This window comes from Rana temporaria, chromosome 3 (assembly GCF_905171775.1).
Source record: "Rana temporaria chromosome 3, aRanTem1.1, whole genome shotgun sequence".
NCBI lineage: Eukaryota > Metazoa > Chordata > Amphibia > Anura > Ranidae > Rana > Rana temporaria.
In genome coordinates this window covers 360,540,149-360,562,011 of record NC_053491.1, presented here as the reverse complement: position 1 = coordinate 360,562,011, position 21,863 = coordinate 360,540,149, and the positions used below count along the sequence as shown (strand labels likewise).

General features: G+C 50.7%; 1 protein-coding gene across 5 annotated transcripts in view; it reads left to right on the top strand.

Annotated features, from left to right (window-relative positions):
* RAD52 (RAD52 homolog, DNA repair protein) overlaps nucleotides 1-21,863 on the top strand; it is a 288,876-nt gene that overhangs the window by 11,236 nt on the left and 255,777 nt on the right. For all 5 annotated transcript variants that reach the window (XR_005748027.1, XM_040345286.1, XM_040345284.1 and 2 more), the window contains exons 2-3: nucleotides 2,651-2,749; nucleotides 20,756-20,857. Coding sequence is in view for 4 of the 5 variants with exons in the window: in XM_040345286.1 (XP_040201220.1) it covers nucleotides 2,669-2,749; nucleotides 20,756-20,857 (183 nt within the window). In the remaining variant the exon portion in view is untranslated. The remainder of the gene's footprint in view (nucleotides 1-2,650; nucleotides 2,750-20,755; nucleotides 20,858-21,863) is intronic.

Sequence of the window (21,863 nt, the reverse complement as noted above, 5' to 3'; positions counted from 1 at the left end):
CTGTGATCTGCGGATTGCCGCAGCGGTCACAGGAAAGGTCGTGGCTTCGACCTAGCTCCGGAGCCGCGCCATTTTGGTACACCCAGCGCGACGGCCCTCCTCTCTGTTTACACCCACAGAGGAGGAGGGGCCCGCGCTCGTGGGACACACACACACCGCTCTCTGGTGTCTGTACTGAGGGGGGCAGGGGGGGGATGTCTGTACCGAGGGGGGGGGGGGTGTCTATACTGGAGGGAGAGGGGGTTTGTACTGAGGGGGGTGACACAATTTTTTTTGCACCAATGCCAATTAGTGCCATCCAGTTCCATCTGCCAATGCCACCTGCCAGTGCCACCATCCAGTTCCAATTAGTGCCACCTTCCATCCAGTGCCACCTACCAGTGCCAACTAAAGCCATCAGTGCCACCTGCAATGCCAACCGGTGCCATCTGCCAGTGCCAACTATTGCCATCCAGTGCCACCTGCCAGTCAGTGCCAACCAGTGCCACTTGCCAGTGTCACCTCTTGGTGCCATCTGCCACCTGCCAATGCTAATTAGTGCCACCTGCCAATGCTAATTAGTGCCACCTGCCAGTGTCAATTAGTGCCACCTGCCAGTGCCAATCAGTGCCATCTACTAGTACCATCTTTCAGTGCCATCCAGTGCAACCTGCCAGTACCAATAAGTGCTACCTGCCAATCAGTGCCTTCTGCTAGTGCCATCTTCCAGTGCCAATTAGTGCCATCCAGTGCCACAAGCCAGTGCCACCTGCCAATCAGTGCCACGAGCCAGTGCCACCTGCCAAAAAATAAATTAAAATTGGCATCATATATCGGCCATCGGCCGCCCCGATTTCTAAATATCGGCATCGGCCAGAGAAAAACCCATATCGGTCGACCTCTAATAAAGACATTCTTTATTTTATTAAAATAAAAAAGATGTTATACTTACCTGCTCTGTGCAATGATATTGCATACCTTCCAACCTTTTGAGGTGGTAATGAGGGACACCTATTAGAAAAAGTATGTAGGCATAGCACACCACTATTCCTTTTATACTGCCTTTTGAAATTTACAAATACAGCAATTTAGAAATTGGATGAAAGGTTTAGCACTGTGAAACACTGGTGCATTTTAAATACAACTATATAGATTTGACTGAAATGAGGGACAAATGAGGAGGAAAGAGGGACTTTGTTCCAATCCAGGCACAGTCCCTTTAAATCAGGGACAGTTGGGAGCTATGATATTTCTCCACTAGAAACAAGGCCAAATGTAAAAAAAAACTGAAGTTAAAAAAAATAAAAGCAGGTGTTCTAGACTGATAAATAAAAATGTAATTGGTCTGTACATGTATGAATGACAACAGGCAACAGTGAAACATGGTGAAGGATACCTGTAAGCTTGGGATCGCACTTCTAGATTGAAGTGGTTGGTTTTGTCAAAACTGATGGCATTCCCAATGCTGAGAAATGTAAGCACATTTTTATCCATGTGGTATCATGCGGGTGGCATCTGGTTGGTCCTAACTTCTGCAGCATGAAAATGACCCCGAACACATAACACCCACTGAACACAGCAAAAATCATAAAGAACTATTTGCCGAAAAACTGTTTTGGGGAATACAACAGGTGTGCTCTGTATTTGTCAACGAGCCATTAGCAGCAGTGAAAGGATGTAATACAGACAAAGCTATGGGGGAACTGTGGCAAAGCTTCCAGAATGCTTGGAAGTGTACATGCAAGTGTATAGCACACTTGCACATTATGGCACACTTTTCTTCTAGCTTGCCCTTCTCCAGAAATTAAGTTTGGAGTACACTTACTCCAAGTCCCGCTCATTCTTTTAATAATTAACATGTCTTTTTGTCTATTGGGTGACCATTGGCGTTGTAACTCCTGCACCAATTTATATATTTTATATCTGCCTTGTGTTCAGCTTTACACTAAGCCTTTATTGACTTCTGCAGCTGGAGTGGAGTAATTCACAATAGGAGCACTTTCATTCAAGTCAGCTCTCGGCTCTATGCCCACCTTTTTTCCTGTTCTTCTGCTCTGTTGCACATTAGAGATTACAAGGCTTGTCAGCCACTGCTGACAGCTGTTTTTTGGCTGACAAATTTAAAATGTAAATTAATTAAAACACATCACTAGAATGTGTATTGATGAGCAATATGACGTGCATTGACATTCAAAACAATGTGGGTTGCAACGCGTGATGATGCAAGTTCACGTGAATTTACATAAATGTTGATGAGTTTCCATTGATTTCAGGTGTAAATAGGCCTTAAAAATGTTTTGCTGTAAACTTTGAAGATTAATTTTTCCACAATGCCTGTGGCTACGCAGGTCAGCGAGGGCTTTTAAAGTTTATGTACTGCATTTTAGAATATGTAAATACTTGAAACCTTGGACACATATCTACTTTAAATATTTCCTGGTTTCCAAATATTTAATAAGCTGTTTGGAGTTTGTTTTTTATGGTTAGACGACTTCCAGAAATGGGTCTCGTCTATTAACGTTAAAGGTAGACTCTCATTGAGTGCTAAAGCGAGCACAATTTTAGAAATTAGGGTTACTTGTTTGTTTTGCATACAGTTCTATTATATTGTGAGAAAAGGATTTGTTCTTATTCATTTATTTGACCTTTTTCCCAATTTGCTTATTGGCAGAGCTGGTCATATGAAGCTATGTCTGCAGGTCAGACTGGAGACACGGTAAAGCCTGGGCAGGTAGGATCAAGTGGAAATGGACCTTCATCCTTTGGACAGGTAGGTAATTGCTACCACTTTGTATTCGTTTATGGCAGGGTTTGACCAATTTGCTTGAAATCTAGGAGCCAGCTTAAAAAGTTAGGAGCCAAAAAACGCACCCCGTCCCGCCAAGCTTGTGCGCAGAAGCGAACGCATACGTGAGTAGCGCCCGCATATGTAAACGGTATTCAAACCACACATGTGAGGTATCGCCGCGATTGGTAGAGCAAGAGCAATAATTCTAGCCCTAGACCTCCTCTGTAACTTAAAACATGCAACCTGTAGAATTTTTTAAACGTCGCCTATGGAGATTTTAAAGGGTAAAAGTTTGTCGCCATTCCACGAGCGGACTCAATTTTGAAGCGTGACATGTTGGTTATCAATTTACTCGGCATAACATTATCTTTCTCTTCCGTTCATGGACAGACACATCAGCCTTTGACCTTAGGTTATATCCGCTTCCTTCAGGAGAGTTAGGCAGAAACAAAGCACTTTAAGTGTTAACAACACTTTCCTCAGTGCAGCTCCTCCCAGGGGGCGTGGTTCCCCAGGTATAACCCACACTAGCTCCAGTTTCTTTCTGCCTAACGTCAGGAGAGGACAGATTTTTTTGTGATTTTTTTTTTTCCGTTTTTTATTATTTTGTTCCTGCATTTTTAATCCTGTGATTCTTCTATCAACAGCCGACTGCGTGACAGGCTGGGTCTTGACTCTTGTAGTCCCCCCATGTTCGGCCATCGAGCGTGTGCCGGCCCTCAGCTCTGGGTCGTCCACGACATGCCCCATTGCTCCAGGGGCGACCGGGGAACTACATGTTCCAGGACACACATATGTTTTCCCTGGGGAGGTTGACTGAGGGGCCGTCCTGCTTTCCTCTCTCCCTTTTCTCTCTCTCCTTCCCCAGACTGGGTAGCGGCTGCGAGGGGGGCCTCCTGGGGTTTCTTTATTACCACCGGGGTCCGTGTGATGTGGGGGACTGTGTTTTATCTCTGGGAGGTGCTGCTGTGTAGTGTTAGGTGTTTGGTGCATCACTGGGGATTTTAAACTGCGCCACGGCTGCCATTTTGCCGTGGTTGCGGTTTACATAGCTCGGCGGCCATTTTCCTGTAGCCCGCTGGTGATTTTTACCTCAGACGGCGGCCATCTTGGAAATGTCTTGGCCTCTTCTGTCAGTTTAGCGCTGCAAAACGCAGCGAATCTTCCCTGAGGTGACAGACGCAGCACAGCCAGCACATCAGAGCACACCTCAGGTTTTCAGCTCTCTCTGCAGCCGGGTGGGGTGGCGAGTCCCTGGGAGGCCTCTGCTTCTATTTTTGCAGCCAGGAGGTGACCAGTGGGTTGTTCTGTCTTGCAGTACACAGCGGTGGGGCAACATGGAACCTGAACCTGGTGTTTCTGCCCCAGCAATGCCTGAGTTATACTTTAATCTCCCTGCCCCTGCCGCATCTGTTGAGGCAATGTCGGCTGTCCTTGAGGCGTTTCTCGCCAGGTTTAAAGCAGCTAGTGCCCAGAAGGGGGGTACAAAGTGCCCCCTCCCTGAGCCTGCTTCTGGGGATATCTTTGACACAGACTCATTGCCTGCTGTTGTTTCAGGATCTGGTTCTGTCATGTCAGATGATGCAGGCTTAACCCACACGGACTGTGAGGATGACTCTGCCTCAGGGTCAGTAAATGATAGGGAATTTGTTGGCGCTCTTATTTCTGCGGTGCGTGATACTCATAAACTTGAGGATTTGGCGGGGGGAACCGAATGTGCCGGTCCCTTTTGGGTTCCGCAAACCGCACAGCACCGCAAAAGTATTTCCCTGTATTCCATATTTGGAACAATTGCTATGTAAGGAATGGGACACGCCACAGAAAGTTTTTGCTGTTCCTAAAAACGTTGCGATCTGTTATCCCTTTGAGGAGGACTTTTTGAAACCGTGGGTCTCTCCTCCATCAGTGGACCCTCCAGTGTCCAGACTGAGTAAAGCCACCACATTGCCTGTGGCAGGGGCTCCCGCTTTTACGGACCCCACTGATAGGAGAGTGGAGGCTGTTCACAGTTGTGGGTTCGGCTGTGAGACCGGTTGTGGCCGGGTCTCTGGTGTCGCAGACACTGACTGAACGGGCAAAGTTGTTGCAGAAGCTGGAGGAGCAGGATGCTTCCGAGACCTGCAAGAACCTGGCTGAACAATTGGTTTAGGGTCTAAAATTTGTCGGTGCGTCGGCCCTGGATACGCTTTCCTTGCTTTCCAGGGCCTCCGCCTATGCAGTGGTACTACGCTGCCTTGTGTGGCTGAAATGCTGGTCTGCGGACCAATCCTCCAAGAAGATATGCACCCCAGTGGAAGTATTTTGATACGAAACCGGTCGGGCATCTGATCATATCCACCCTAATCTGCGCACAGTTTGCTTTACCTTCTCTGAAGTTTGTGTGCCCTGATGCTGTGATTGCTTTGCAGTGTTGTCCATTTTTGGTGTGATATTGTTTTTTCTGAGTCCCATTTTTGAAAGTTTTTTTGGGAACATGCTGTTTTATGAAGTTTTAAATAAATTTTTTACGCGATGAGGAGGTGTCTCTTCTCTCCTTTTATTTTTATTTTTATATTGGTACACTGGATCCCCTGAGAACTCCCACCGTTACCAGGAACATCACCATTCTCATCACAAGTTCCTGGTCTCTGGTCTGATCAGTGTGGAGAGGCCCTGCTGGAAAGTGCATCAGGAGTGTTCGGAGGGTCACCCTGGTAAGGCAATCGGCCTACACAAGCCTTGAGGACCCCCCCGCCGTATGGTGAGATGTGGGTCTACATCATCCGGTAAGGGCAAAATCTATTTTTACCATTTGATCACGTTTGGAAAGAAGATACCACTGACCAAAGGATTGATGTTCCTTTTGGACTGTACAACCATAAGAATAGAAGCCACCTATATGCTTGAAATGGGACTATGTGTTATATGACATTCTTTGTCCATTCACACATCACTTGCACTTTAAGAATATCACAGTCATTTGTTTTTATTCATATGTGTGTATTTTTCTTTTTTGTGATTTTTCTCATTCCAGCTAGACTAGGATGTCCTTTGGGTTGTTATACCTAGATTTTCACAAATCTTATTGGTCTAGGGATATACCCTATTGACCTCTAGTACCGAGGAGGATATTTTTGTCGCTCCCTGTGTACTCACCGTTCACTAACACTGATTTTGTTGAGTTTACACGTGATATTGCCCAACAGGGTATATTTGTTCTTATTGGCGCTGCACTTTTTCTTTATATTTTGTTCCACAGTTTTTCCATGTTGTGCTGGCAGCCTTACATGTATTGATTTACACTTCGTTTTATTAACACATTGTACTATAGCGCAATATTATTTATATATATTTTTTTATTGAATCCTCCAAGAAGGCCTTGGTGGATTTGCCCTTTAAGTGTGATCTGCTTTTTGGGGCGTCCCTGGATGACATCATTAAGGATGCCACAGGTGGTAAGAGCACACTGCTCCCACAGTCTGGGATGGGCAAGGAGCCTCGCCGTAGGCAAGGGCCCTCTTTTACTACCCCAACGCGTTTTTTTCGTGTGCCCAGTGCGGCGGGAAAAAGTTTGCAAGGTGCTAAGGCGCCCGCTGCAGGGCAGAAGCGCCCCTGGTTCCGCAAGCCTAATAAGCCTGCGGACAAACCTGCTTCCGCATGAAGGTCTGCCCCCGCCCGGGTCTCGGGTGGGAAGGGCCGACTTCGCGAAGTCTCTTCTCTCCGACCGTTGGGTTTGCGAAGTAGTTTCCTCGGGGTACAAGATAGTTTCTCTCTTGTCCACCAAACAGATTCTTTCCTTCCAACCTCCAGCTTTCTCCGGTTCGCCGGCAGGCTCTGTCAGGGGCCGTCCAGGATCTTCTGGTCAGGGGAGTGATTGTACCAGTTCCCTCGTTGGAACGGTTTCAGGGGTTTTACTCTAATCTGTTCGTAGTACCCAAGAAGGAAGGGGCCCGTCCAATCCTGGACCTCAAGGCCCTCAATTGCTTTGTCAAGGTGCAAAAATTCCGGATGGAGTTGATTCGCACGGTAATAGCAGCACTCCATCAGGGGGACTTTATGGCGTCCTTGTATATGATGGACGCATACCTACATGTTTTCATATGCACGAAGCACCAGAGATTTCTGCGCTTTGCGATCGGAGAGACCACTTTCAATTTGTGGCCCTCCCGTTCGGCCTGGCCTTGGCACCATGGGTTTTCACCAAGGTGCTCGCCCCGATACTGGCCCTGCTGAGACAGCGAGGAATCGCTATCGTGGGATATCTGGACGACCTTCTCCTGAGAGCTTCCTCAGGCTCAGAGTTAGGAGAGGACGGGTCTATCACGTGTCAGACTCTCCAAGAGTTTGGCTGGCTTCTGAATATCCAGAAGTCGGTGTTGGTTCCGTCTCTGCGTCTGGAATACCTAGGACTATTCCTGGATTCCGCGGAGGCGAGAGTTTTTCTCCCAACAAAGAAACTCCAGACACTGCATTCTGCGGTACAGCAGTTGTTGAACCAGAAGTGGTCGTCTCTTTGATTCTGCATGAGGGTTCTGGGTCTGATGGTGGCCTCTTTCGAGGCTGTTCCTTATGCCCAATTCCACACCAGGGAACTAAAGAAGGAGATTCTGTCACGTTGGGACAAGCTCCCGTCTTCTCTGGATTACCAGATTCAGTTGAGTCAACTGGTCAAGTCTTCCCTGGTATGGTGGCTGACGTCTCCGGTGCTTCGGACCGGGAAGTCTTTTCTGCCGTACCAATGGACAGTGGTCACGACGGATGCCAGCCTCTCCGGCTGGGGGGGCGTTTGGGGCACCCAGTCAGCCCAGGGGCGCTGGACTCAGGAGGAGTCCTGCCTTTCAATCAATGTTCTGGAGCTCCGAGCAATCAAGCTGTGCCTTGCCAGGTGGTCCCTGGAGCTGCAGGGCCGACCGGTCAGGATCCAGCCTGACAACACCACGGCCGTGGCGTACGTCAATCATCAGGGAGGCACACGGAGTTCAGCTGCAGCGACGGAGGTCGCGCACATCCTTTGGTGGGCCAAAAGGTCCGTTCCAGCTGTGTACATTCCGGGAGTACAGAATTGGCAAGCCGACTTCCTAAGTCACCAAACACTAGACCAAGGAGAGTGGTCACTTCACCTGGAGGCGTTTCAGAGTCTGTGCCGAAAGTGGAGCACTCCAGACGTGGACCTTCTAGCGTCCCGTCTCAATCGGAAGGTGCCACGGTTCGTGGCCAGGTCAAAGGGCCCGTGGGCAGACGCGTCAGACGCGTTGGTGGCGCCTTGGGGTCACTATCACCTAATTTACGCCTTCCCTCCTCCTGAAGCTTCTTCCTCGCCTGCTGCGCAGAGTGGAAGCTGAAGGGATTCCAACAATCCTGATCGCCCCAGATTGGCCGCGCCGCTCCTGGTACGCGGACCTGGTGCGTCTGGTGGCAGACGTTTCCTGGCGTCTACCCCTGAGAGAAGATCTTCTGTCGCAGGGTCCGATCTTCCACCCTGCTTTACAGTCGCTGGCTTTAACGGCGTGGCTGTTGAGAGCCAGGTCCTGAAGGACCGAGACCTATCAGGCTCGGTGGTCTCTACCATGCTGCGTGCACGGAAATCTACCTCACGTAGGATTTACCATCGTACGTGGAAGGCCTACATCTCTATGTGTGAGGAGATGAAGTGGCACCCTCGTTCTTACGTAGTGTCCAGGATTTTGCTGTTTTTACAGCAGGGAGTGGACCAGGCTCTCGCCTTAAGTACGGTTAAGAGTCAGATTTCGGCTCTGGCCGTTTACTTTCAGCAACCCTTGGCGGCGCACTCCTTGGTGCGTACGTTTGTACAGGGGGTCCGACATGTGGCCCCTCCGGTGCGCCATCCGCTGCCCCCATGGGACTTGAATTTAGTCCTTTCGGTGCTTCAGGATGCTCCCTTTGAGGACATCCGAAAGATCCCTTTGTTTACTCTGTCACGGAAGGTGTTTTTTCTGGTAGCAATTACCTCGATCAGACGAGTATCTGAACTGGCGGCCTTGTCCTGCAAGGCTCCCTACTTGGTCATCCATAAGGATAAGGTGGTACTGCGACCTCGGCCGTCTTTTCTCCCGAAAGTGGTTTCGGCTTTTCACATTAATGAGGACATTGTTCTTCCATCCTTATGTCCTCAGCCGAAAAACCAGAAGGAGGCCACTTTACATTACATTCCCTGGATGTGGTTCGGGCCCTACGAGTGTACTTATCTGCTACGGCTCCGTTCCGGAAGTCGGACTCACTGTTCGTGTCGGTGGCTGGTCCCAAAAAGGGTCTGGCAGTCTCGTTGGCCACCATTTCTAGGTGGATCCACCAGGTTGTGCTTCAGGCCTATGCCCTGAAGGGGTGTGCGCCTCCCTTTGGGGTTACGGCGCATTCGACCAGGGCGATCGGTGCCTCTTGGGCTTTCCGGCATCAAGCCTCTGTGTTACAGGTGTGTAAGGCAGCGACCTGGTCGTCGGTCCACACTTTTTCAAAGTTTTACAAGGTGGATGTGAGTGCATCTTCTGATGCCTCCTTCGTCCGCAAGGTGTTACAGGCGGCAGTTTAAAGTTGGAGTTCCTCCGTTGAGTAACTCCGGTTTTGTTTGGGGTGTAACTTGGTTTGCTGTGTTGTTTTTCCACCCCTCAAATTTTTTGACACTGCTTGGGGACGTCCCTAAGGTCAAAGGCTGCTGTGTCTGTCCATGAACGGAAGAGAAAATATCCATTTCTCTGAGTTCATGGACGGACACAGCACCCACCCCTCCTTTTGTTTGTACTGCTTGTTACGAACTGGAGCTGCTAGAGCAGGGTGTGGGTTATACCCAGGGAACCACGCCCCCTGGGAGGAGCTGCACCAAGGAAAGTGTTGTTAAAGCGGGGGTTCACCCCAAAAAAAAATTTAACATTACATTCAGCCGAGTTGTCAGAATGACAATTGGCTGTTTTTTTTTTTTTTTTCCCTGTACATACTGTATTTTCACCGCTGCTTCCGGGTATGTCTTCTGCGGGACTGGGCATTCCTAACTGATTGACAGGCTTCCGACCGTTGCATACAGCGCGTCAAGAGTTGCCGAAAGAAGCCGGACTGCGAGTCGGCTCTATACAGCGCCTGCGCCTAGATTCCTTCTGCAGGCCTCAGCTTCCGGCCGGTAATTGAGGCCGCGGATTTGCGGCCTTCTGCAGTCCTCAGCTTCCTTCTGTGAAGGCCGCAAAGCCGCGACCTCAATTACCGGCCGGCCCACGCCGGCCAGTAATTTAGGCCACGGCTTTGCGGCCTTCTGCTGGCCTCACCTTCCTTCTGATCACGCACCTGTTGTGATCGCGCCCCTCGCTGGCCGGTAATTGAGCCCGCGGCTTTGCGGCCTTCTGCAGCCCTAAGCTTCTCCAGGCGCCAGGTCACAATTTCTTGTCGCAATTGCGACCTGGCGCCCGGATTTTGACATTGCCTGGTTTATGGAATAATAATCAAACTTCAGTATTTTTAATCTCTAGTTCTTGGGGATTACTGTGCATGTTTTCCATGCTGTAGGTAGGTTTTAATATGTGTTTCCTAGGGCAGTGTCACCAAAGTAAAAAAAATGATTTGTGGTTATTGAAATGTTCAGGTCGCAGTACTCCAGAGAACAAAATAAAACCTGACAGGGATTTTAATTTCCTATGCTAGCCAAAATAAAAGTTTAGATATAGTTTAAAGTTTATAGCTAAATTCGTTTTTGTTGGGGGGCAGCCATAGAAGGGTTGGATCCCCTGTCAGTTTTTTTGTTCTTTTCTCTGTTTCTTTATTTTTTTTATTCCTATTTGTCCTGGTGACAGAAAGTATTAGTAAATCCAAGCAGTTGCTTTGGAGTGATTTGTTTTCACTTCCTGTTGAATCTCATTCAGGTCCCATTCCCATTCAGTCCCATTGGAACACAGATGTCAAGAAATATGACATTAGAGTGGTTGTAAAGTTTTTTTTTTTTTTTTTTTATTATTATTATTTTTTTTATTAAGATAACAAACATGTTATACTTACCTGCCCTATGCATTGGTTTTGCACAGGGCAGCCCAGATCCTCCTCTTAAGTCCCTAACTGGAGCTCCTGGCCCCTCCTGTTGAGTGCCCCCCACAGCAAGCAGCTTGCTATTAGGGCACCCAAGCCAAGCCGCAGTTCTGTGTATCCATTCAAACATAGAGCCGTGCATAGGCCCCACCCCTTATTGTCCTTATTGGCTAACTGAGTTTGGCAGCAGGGGGAGCCAATGGCTTCGCTGCTGTATCTCAGCCAATCAGAAGGAAGAGTCCTGGACGACCGAGGCATTTGTGGACATCGCTGGACCGAGAGGGAGCTCAGGTAAATATTGGAGGCGGGCTGCTGCACACAGAAGGCTTTTTATCTTAATGCATTAAGATTAAAAACCTTCTGCCTTTACAACCACTTCAATTCACATTCTATCTAAAACTACAAGAACATGGTTATACATGGGGGCGTGGTCTGGAGCTGCATGGAGTAGGACGTGTTGGGTGAGAGCTCCGCTCGTGGCTGATCCTATCTACATCCATCCTGGGGGAATCTTCCCTGAAAACTGACAACAAGCTTACCCACCTATGCCTCTAGTATTTGACAGCGACATGTCGCCCCCTAAGAGGTCCGGGGCCCTGGCAAAACTCGATAAGAGCCGTCATGGTGATCGGGACCAGGTGGAGGAAGATGGCGCCGCCATGCTTCCTGAGAGTGAGGACCGTCCAGCTGGCGACACCGCGCGGGTTTTGGAGGCTATTGCTGCCTGCCAAACGTCCCTTACGACTAGGATCGAGGAGGTTAAAGTGGACATCTCTCATATTCGGCATGACATGCACAAGCTGCGGGACCGGGTGTCGGAGACAGAGCGCAGGCTGGACCACGTGGAGGATGGCCTGCACCCGCTCCAGGTCACGGTGGAGAATCTGCAACACCAGCTCCAGGCGGTGCTCTCTAAGCAAGACGATATGGAGAATCGCCTTCGCAGATGTAATCTGCGTTTTGTGGGGCTTCCCTAGCGCTCGGAAGGAGCGGACCCCCCTACTTACCTGGAAAATCTGCTTGTTAAAACTTTTGGCAGGGAGGCCTTCTCCTCCACTTTCGTTGTGGAGCGCGCCCATCGCCTCGCTGCAAAACCCCCTCCGGAGGGTGCCCCCCCGAGGACCTTCATCGCCAAGCTGCTTAACTACCGCGATCGGGATGCCGTCCTCCGACTTACCCGTGAAAAAGGGAATATCCCCCTTGGTAATGTAACGGTAGCCGTGTATCTGGATTTTTCGTCGGAAGTCCAGAAGAGGAGGGCGCGCTTCACAGAGGCAAAGCGGCAGCTGCGCGTGCATCACCTGCCATACGCAATGCTCTTCCCAGCGCGGCTCCGTGTTGTGTGCGATGGTAAGGCTCAATTCTTTGAAGACCCTCAGGCAATCCTCTCCTGGCTGGAGCGCTGCGATGGAGCCGGCTCGTCCCGCAACTGATCCTTCGCCTCTCCTCTTTCCCGTTTGCCACTTGCCCCACGCGGTATGCCGCTCTGTTTCTCCTGGACAACATTGCCTTGGCTGTATGGACTTCCTAAACCGTGAGTTGACTATGCTCCCCTCCGAGGCCCTCCCTCTCCCTTCCATCCTTGCATACCCTGCCTGGCTCCCCCTCCCCCCCTCTCTTTCCCCTGCTTCCCCCGATCATTTCCTCCCCTGTCACTAACCACGAGTGGCTCACCCGCACCGGTATCCCACCTGAACAGATACCCCACTCTTGCACCAGTGTGTGCTCTACAGTTTGGTCGCCCCCCTGACCTCGCTGGTTGCCCTGTCCTCTGGGTACTTCCATCACCCTAGGCAACCATTGCTAAGCTACAGTTTCCCTGGCCGGCCCCCGTCCTCAGACTTTTGGTGGGTGGTGGGGTGTTACACCTGCTGTGTCGGTCCAGTGTTTTTGCAGGTTATGTTCTGTGTGCTTACCATAGTGCTAGTAATTTTGTTTTTTGTTTTTTGTTTTCATTTTAGCAATGTCGGAGTGTTATGCAGACTCTATTGAATTTTCTGATGTGTTTCTACATGTGGGGTGGGCGTCGCGCCTCCTCGTGCTGGGTTCTATTTGGGCCCTCGGGGGACGCGCGACCCCCACCTATTGCCCCCAGGTCATTTTACGCAGTCTTCCCGCCTCCCCGTTTTCGGGGGGGTGCGGCTCCCCCCTATGCCACTACACCTTCCCATGGCGTCCCTAAAGGTGGTGACCTGGAACGTTCGCGGCTTGGGGGACTGGACTAAACGTTCGGCAGTTCTCTCCCACCTGAAGTCCCAGCATGCTGATGTTTCCATCCTGGTGGAGACGCACCTTGCAGGTCAGAAACAGTTGTGCCTCAAAAAAGCCTGGGTGGGGTGGGTGTACCAGGCCCCCCACACCTCTAATTCTCGAGGAGTGGCGATGCTGGTGGCGAGATCACAGCAATTTCAATTACACACATTGCAATCTGATCCCCAGGGTCGTTATTTATTTTTACATGCCACTATTGGAGGCCTTGAGGTACTGCTCCTGGCCTTCTATGTTCCCCCCCCTTTTCAGTTTGAAGTGCTTCAGCGGGGGGTGGCTTTCATGACTCTCTACCCGTCGGTGCCTGCCATATGGGCGGGCGACTTCAATATGGTCATTTCCCCATCCCTGGACAGATTGGGCCAGAGTGCCCCTAGGGGCCCTGTGCCGAATACCACTAGGTTTGGTAAGTTCCTGGCTGAATTTGCCTGACTGACACCTGGCGGCATAAGCACCCCACCCAACTAGGATTTTCTTGCTTCACCCCCTCCCGCGCAGTAATGTCACGTATTGACCTCATACTTGTAACCCCCTCCCTCCTCCCACATCTCCTCGACGTAGGTTTTGACACCAGGACACTTTCTGATCACTCCCCATACTGGGTCAAGCTGAGGCTCCCGTCACCCCCCACGACCCAGACCTGGCGCCTCAATCCATTTTGGTTGAGTGCTCTCCCGGAGCTGGAATCTATCGGGTCTGAATGGGTCCGCTTTTTTAACGCAAACGACGGTTCAGCCTCGGCGGGACCTGTGTGGGAGGCGTTCAAACTTCATGCTCGCATGTTCCTCTCCTCTCGCATCAACAGACACAAAGCCTCTTCTAAACTGCTAATTCACCAGGCCGAGACACAACTTAGATCCCTTGAGCGAGCCTTTCAGGCCGATCCGTCAGACACTACTGCTTCCCAGCTCCGTCTGCAGTCCAGGCTGACGGATCAACTGCACCTCGAGAGGGCACGCCGGGGTATCTTCTTTAGTAAACAGCGCACATACGAGCATGGGGAGCGGGCTGGTCGGCTCCTTGCCTATATGGCTCATCTAGATCACAAGCCCCCCGTGGTTGTGGCCCTCCGCGCGGAATCCGGGGCGATACTTTCGGACCCTGATCAGGTAGCGGAGGAGTTTAGGTCCTTTTATTCGAAGCTCTACACCTCCACTGCACAACACTCCAGGGAGGAGCTTACCGCCCTTCTACAGAGTGTTACCTTTCCTACCCTGTCCCCAAGTCAAGTCTCTATGCTTGAGGCTCCCATTACCACCGTCTGTGTGGAGACGGCCATTGCGAGCCTCCCCACTTCTAAAACCCCGGGCTCCGACGGGCTTCCCCTCGAATCCTACAAGTCCTTTCAGGACTCTCTTGTCCCCAGGCTCTGCGCGCTATACAACCACGTCTTTGATACGGGTACACTTCCCTCCTCCATGAGTGAAGCTATTATTGTCCTTATACCAAAACCAGGTAAGGACCCTATGCTCCCCGAGTCTTACAGTCCCATTTCACTGCTCCAGCTCGATGTAAAGATCCTGGCCAAAATCCTTGCCCTGCGCCTTAATAAAATCATCTCCAGCCTGATACACCCTGACCAGACTGGGTTCATGCCCAATAAAAACACGGCCTTTAACCTCCGCAGGCTCTACATGAACCTTCAGGCCCAGCACGTGGAGGTGGGCTCCAGAGTGATAGTTAGCCTCGATGCTGCCAAGGCCTTCGATTCGGTTGAATGGACATACCTTTGGGAAAGCCTTGGCAGATTCGGTTTCGGTCCCCGCTTTGTAAAATGGCTCCAACTCCTATATCAGGCACCCACGGCGCGTATTAGGGTCAATGGTAGGACCTCCTCTCCCTTCCCTCTCTCTCGCGGTACTCGCCAGGGCTGCCCCGTCTCACCCATGCTCTATGCCCTTGCAGTAGAACCCCTGAGTATAGCCCTACGTAGTCACCCGGGGATCAACGGGCTGCGCTGCGGCCAGGTCACCGAACTACTCGGCCTTTACGCTGATGACATGCTCCTCTACCTATTGGATGCAGGCCCCTCACTCCAAATGGCCCTTCAGGTTATAACCCAGTTCGGGGAATTTTCAGGCCTACAGATAAACTGGACTAAATCCCATATCCTCCCCCTAGATCTAGGCCCCCCTACTGTGACACAGGCGGCCCTTCCACTGTTGCGGACGGATGTTATTAAATACCTGGGCGTTCATGTCACTAGATCCCCTCTAGACTACATACGTCTCAACATTGAGCCACTTTTCCATACGTTGAAGTCCAAAACTCAAACGTGGTCCCGTCTCCCTCTTGGGGTGATGGGCCGGGTAAGCCTAGTCAAGATGATCCTCCTTCCGAAACTGCTTTATGCCTTCTGGCATGCTCCGCTATATATCCCCCCCGTATTTTTTTTTTTTTTTATCAATAACAATTTTATTGGTCAATGGTTCCAATGTACATAACATACAGCCACATAGAGCCGCAGGCCCGCAGTGGGGACATAAAGAATAAACACCGTAACAGTAGCCTAGGGCGTTCATGTTATCTCTGACTAGCAGTTGCAAGTATGCCAGCTTGCCTATTAAAACCAGTGCCGCCAACATGGCGAAGTGCAAGCTGGCCATTGTCCTTCCGGACTAACCACATGTTATGGCTATACTAAGCAGTAGACTTAACTTCTAAGTATCAAAGCAACCGGAGACACTAGGGGTCTTCAAAGAGAAAAGGAAAGAAAAGAGGGGAAAAGAAAGGGAAAGTGATAGAGAGAGGGAGTGTCGTCATTTCGGCCCATGTACCTTCTCAGGGTGGATCCTCCCGGCGGTGCCACAGTTCCCAGACCTTGTCGTGAGCCTCCTGCCGATCCCGCAACCTGGCCGTCATCCCCTCCATGATCTCCACGTCTTTAATCCTGGCGTATAGGGCTTCAGGGGGAGGGGGAGACCGACGCTTCCAGTGCAAAGCCACCAGGCAGCGGGCTGCTGTGAGAATGTGTCGGGCCAGTTTCTTATATGGAGACGGTAGTCTTACTGGAGGAAGTCCCAGGATGAAATATTTTGGGGAGGAAGGGATCTTCCTCTCTAGGAGCCGCTCCAGCAGCTGCCGGACCGAGTCCCAGAAAGGAGCAATCAGTGGGCACTCCCAGTACACATGGAGGAGGGTGCCCCTCGCCCCCAGGCACCGCCAGCAGCGGTCCGAGCTAGTGGGACAAATGGCATGGAGGACGTCCGGGGTCATGTACCAGAAACACAGTATTTTATAAATGTTTTCTTTGTATAACGTGCAAATCGAGCTCTTTGCCGCCTGCCCCCAGATCTCGTGCCATTGTTCCATAGGGATCTCCTCGCCCAGGGCCTTTTCCCATTTAATCATGTATGCATGCTTGCCCTTCGCCTCCATGGGCCAGGCATTCAGTATTGAGTATATCCCCGAGATCAATCCCCTCTGAGCCGACCCCGCCAGAATCAAACGCTCAAACGGGGTCGGGGGGGAGAACTGCAATTTTGGAGCTATTGACAAGGCATAATGGCGTATTTGGAGATACCCGTAGAATTCCCGGTTCGGGAGACCGTGTTGGGAGCGCAGGTCAGCAAAGGAGCGTAATTTACGGGTCAAAGGGTCAACCAGATTGCCAAAGTGGAAGAGGTTCCTAGAGGTCCACGGGAATGACATGCGGTGGGTGAGGCTGTCCGGCACCTTGGGGTTACAGGCAAAAGAGGTCAGGAGCGAGCCACTGGAGGTCAGCCTATGTTGGGGTATTAGCTTACGCCACATCCGTCGGAGCACCGACATTGGGCCCAGCAAGCGATCGGGGTCTACGTCCGCATTTGCGCTCCACAGGAGGCTATTGGGGTGAACTGGGGCCAGCCATAGCTTCTCAATTTCCGTCCACTTGTTGTATGAACGCAGTGTAAACCAAGAAGCTATGGCTCGCAGCTGGGCTGCTTGATAGTACCTGACAAGGTCTGGGAAGGCCAGGCCTCCATCCGTACGCGCCGCCGTCAGGACTGACCGTGGTATCCTATGACGCTTGTAGTTCCAAGTAAACTGCAACAGATCTGTCTGGAGTTTTCTTAGGTGGGCATACGGGACTTGGATGGGTAGTGTTTGGAACAAGTATAGGACCTTTGGGAGGATAGTCATTTTCACCGACGCGACTCTCCCCAGGAGAGATATATGATGTTTTCTCCACTGTAACAGGAGGGCTCTGATGGAGCGGAAAAGCGGGGGGAAATTTTCCTGATAAAGTGTGCCAAAGCTCGGGGTAATATAGACACCCAAGTACTTTAGGGCGGTTGTTTTCCACGTGTAGGGGAAGTTCATTTGCAGGTGGGTCGCTTCACCCATCTGCATGTTAAGCGGGAGCGCCTCCGATTTGGACGCATTAATTTTATACCCCGAAAGAGCGCCGTACCGATCGAGTTCCGCGTGGAGATTCGGAAGGGATGTTCTAGGCTGGGTCAGAGTCAAAATCACGTCATCTGCGAACAACGAGATTTTGAACTCCCGATCTCTGACCATAATGCCCTTAATACTAGCATTCCCTCGGATAGTGGCCGCCAGGGGTTCTACACATAATGCGAATAGCAAGGGGGAAAGCGGACAGCCCTGCCTGGTGCCATTTGTCACCGGGAACGGGGGGGAGAGGGCGAAGGGAGTCTTAACTTGGGAGGAGGGGTTTGCATATAGGTGCCGAATCGCCTGTAAAAAGGGTCCCCGGAATCCCACGTGTTGTAACGTGGCGAACAGGAAGGGCCAGCCCAGGCGATCAAAGGCCTTTTCCGCGTCCAAACTGAGTAGCAGAGACTGCAGGCCCTCCCTGTTCGCCACCTCCACCAGGTCGATTATCTTCCTGGTGTTGTCACCTGCCTGGCGGAGAGGGACAAAGCCCACCTGGTCTTTATGGATAAGGGAGGGGAGGACTGCGTTCAGACGGACAGAGAGCACTTTAGTGAAGATTTTGAGGTCTGAGTTTAAAAGGGCGATAGGCCTATAGTTGGCACAGATGGAAGGGTCCTTATCCTGTTTGGGTATTACTGTGACAAAGGACCTCTGCATGTCCACTGGGATGGGGGTCTCACGAAGAAATGCATTGAATAGTTTGCACATGTAGGGGAGCAATATAGGATGAAACGCTTTATAATATTCATAAGGGAAGCCATCTGGCCCTGGGGCCTTGCTAGATGGCATGGATTTGATGGTGGACTCTAATTCTTCTTCCGTTATCGGGGCATTTAGAGAGGACAAGTCCTCAGGCCTCAGCCGGGAGACCCCACTATTCTCCAGATATTGGGCCATACGTCGGGCTACGTCGGGAGAGAGAGGGGTGCTTGGGATGTCCGGGTTATTATAAAGATGCGTATAAAATTCCGCGAATGAGTGGGCTATGTCCCTTGGGTGCGTAAGCAAGGTACCCGTGGCAGATTTAATTTGGTGAGGCGTCGAGGCCTGCGTGCTGTCCCGCAGTTTCCGAGCCAGGAGGGAGTGGGCCTTATTCCCCTTATCATAGAACAACTGCCTTAGTCTGACCAAGGCCTTTTCCACCCGACCTATCGCTAGGTCACTCAGGGTCGCCCGCAGGGAGGTGATCTTTTTAAGGAGCGCCAAGGTGGGAGAGCTCTGCAATTGGCCCTCCAACACCCTAAGCTCCCCTTCAGTCTGGAGTCTCAGGGCCTGCGCGTCTTTCTTCATGGCGGCCGACAGGGCTAAACATTTTCCTCGCATCACCGCCTTGTGGGCTTCCCACAAGACGGGAGGCGTCGTGTCCGGCACGTCATTCTCCGCAAAGTAATACTTCATGGTTATCTCTAGTTCGGATTTTGAGGGAAGGTGTTGTAGAAGAAGCGTATTTAGCCGCCAGGTGCATGGTCTGCGGATGGGGACCCCTAGTGCTATAGTCAGTAAGACTGGAGCATGATCTGACCAGGATATCGGGAGGATTTGCGCTGCCTGTGTTTGTCTAAGGGCCATAGAGTTAACAAAAAAATAGTCTATCCGGGAGTGGGTGCAGTGGGGGCCCCCCGTATTTTTAAGGCCATGGAGTCCATTCTTAACTCGTTCATCTGGGGCCCATCTCGGCATAAACTGCCGTGGCGGGTTCTGAAGTGCCCCTCCAGTCAAGGGGGCGCTTCGGTTCCAGACCTTTTCCTGTACTATGTCGCATCCCAGCTCTCCCACTTCTATCATATCCACCACTCTGATGGGAGGCGATATCTGGCCATGGTGTGCTCCAAGATCCCTGGCCCGGTCTCGCACCCCTTTCAGCTCACGTACTGTGCACCCCGCAACTTTAGGCGATCGGACGACGGGAATCAGCTGCTCTTTCACCATCGCAAAATTTGGCAAATTGCCATGTCGGTTGGCAAGGCTCCGTCTCCTCACTCTCACACACCCCTTTGGGATAATCCTCTGCTGCCCGAACTGGCCATGGTCCCTGACCATGGTATTTGGGTCAGGAGCGGAATTATTTACCTTACGCAAGTCGTTGCACACGGTTCGGTCAGGTCCTTCCAATCCCTTAAAGATACCCATGCCCTAGCAAACCACATGTTCTTCCGCTACCTCCAGCTTCGCCACGCACTTACCACACAATTCGGTACTGCCATCCCACTCCTCGAGACCCCGCTTCCTGTTGACATCGTCCTGGGTTCGGACCCTAAGAAACTGACTTCTCAATTCTACTCATACCTCCTGGCTCCCTCGGCGACTGTCACTCTCCAGCAGGCGAAAACTCGTTGGGAACCTGATTTGGGGGTGCTGTCGTCGGAGGATTGGGACGAAGTCCTCGTTAACTGCAGACTAGTCTCTCCCAAAATTTCCGACCGCCTCACCCAACTATACATCCTGCATAGGTCATATCTAACGCCCCGTCGTATTTTAAAGTTTAGGCCGGATGGCAACCCTAACTGCCCGGGCTGTGACTCTCCTAATCCTACCTTCTACCATCTTATTTGGGAGTGCCCCTGCGTGCAGGGCTTCTGGACCCAGGTGGTCCGATTTCTCCATGACCGTATGGGCTCCCCCCTCTCTCTTAGCCCGCGACAATGTTTGTTCGGACTATTTTCGCTGTCTGAGGCCGAAAAGTACCTTAACACATTTCTACAAGAGACGTTGTTCCTTGCACGGCTTCAGATAGCGAAAACCTGGCTTAGGGGCCCTCCCCCTACCCTGCAACAGTGGACCAAAGCTGTTAATGACACCCTACCCTTTAAAAAGCTTCTCTATGTCCACAGGGGTTTCCCCGGTAAATATAACAAGATCTGGGATAGATGGTTGGGAGAGGCCTCCACCTGCGTAACTTCCACTGATTAGCGCCCCCCCCTTATGCACCTGTTGGGCTCCACTGGGCCGCGGCCCCCACCTCTAACCTATCCCGTCCCCGCGTGTTGTACTGCATTTTCATGTGTCACTTACCCTGCCTTTGTTATGTCTGTCATGTCTGCATACTTGACATTGAAATGTATCCTTGCTTGTGGTGCATGTTGCACCGATTATTGCACTCTTTGTAACCATTTAATTTTCATGCTCATTAAACGACGTTTTGATTAAAAAAAAAAAAAGAACATGGTTATACATGCACATAAAAGGTAGCAGTGGACTCGCTTTTCTCCCCAAAGATGCATTTTTTTATAACGATAATCTAGAAGCTTACTATGTCTGCACCTAGCATTCAGTTTTTCTTTTATGGATTTTAAGCCATCTTTCTGACATATTGATAGGCTTTGTTTTTTCCTGTTGCAGCACAAGTACACAGCGGAGGAGTACCAGGCTATCCAGAATGCTCTGCGGCAGAAGCTGGGACCAGAGTATATCAGCAGCAGACAAGCAGGAGGCGGACAGAAGGTACACATGTCCTGTCACTGTGTCCTGTTGACATATGTGTGGTGCTAACAATTTCTACTGACTCCAAGACTGCTGCATAAACCTAAATTTTAGGATTGGTCCATGTGTTGTATGTAGCTGATTGCTATAATCCTGTTGACAGCTAAATCTCTTGCATCACAAACTCAGTTTTGCTATTTTACAGAAAAGATTCTTGGTCATACAGTTCAGGAAAATAGGCTTCTGTATGTCTTGACCCATGAGTTGTATGCTGCCACTGTCAGACGTGGACACTGGCAAATAAAGTTGTTAGGCCAGCCTACATAACCCTTCACACTTCCGGCAATTATCAGTTTTCCTAAGGCTAGGTTCACACATGTCTGGGATGACTTGTCCCTCAGTTTTCACTGCAAATTTCCAAAGCAGCTGTGCAACTGCGATTTAGATGTGGTTTAGATGCAAATTTTTGGAGCCGGCGTCCCTAACATTAGCTGGTTGTTAAAGTGGTAGTAACCCCCCCCCCCACAAAAAAACTTGCAAGGTAATGGCATAATGTGCTAGCACATTATGATATACTTACCTTAGAACAAAGCCCCGCAGCAGTGCCCGGTCACCGCTGAGGGGGCTGACATGTTCTCCCCGCGTTTCTTCTGGGGTTGCGGGCTCTGGCGCTGTAAGTGGCAGGAGCCACGATGATGTCACTTCCGCTCTTGCACTCATGAGCCTTCGATTCCAACACTATATGCTGGACCTTCAGAGCGCATGCGCTGCCAACACCAACGGCTGCATGCAAGATGAATTTCTCCTAAACGGTGTACGTAGAGGAGATATTCATTTTACTTACAGGTAAGCATTAGTATAATATAGTAACTGATTCCTCATTGACAGCTGAATGTAAAAACAAAAAAAAAATTGCCGGAAATAAAAATGTTTAAAAAAACAAACAGCATGGGGTCCCCCCACAATTCATACCAGACCCTTATTTGGGCATGCAGCCTGGCAGGCCCCTACCCTAAAGCACCTTGGC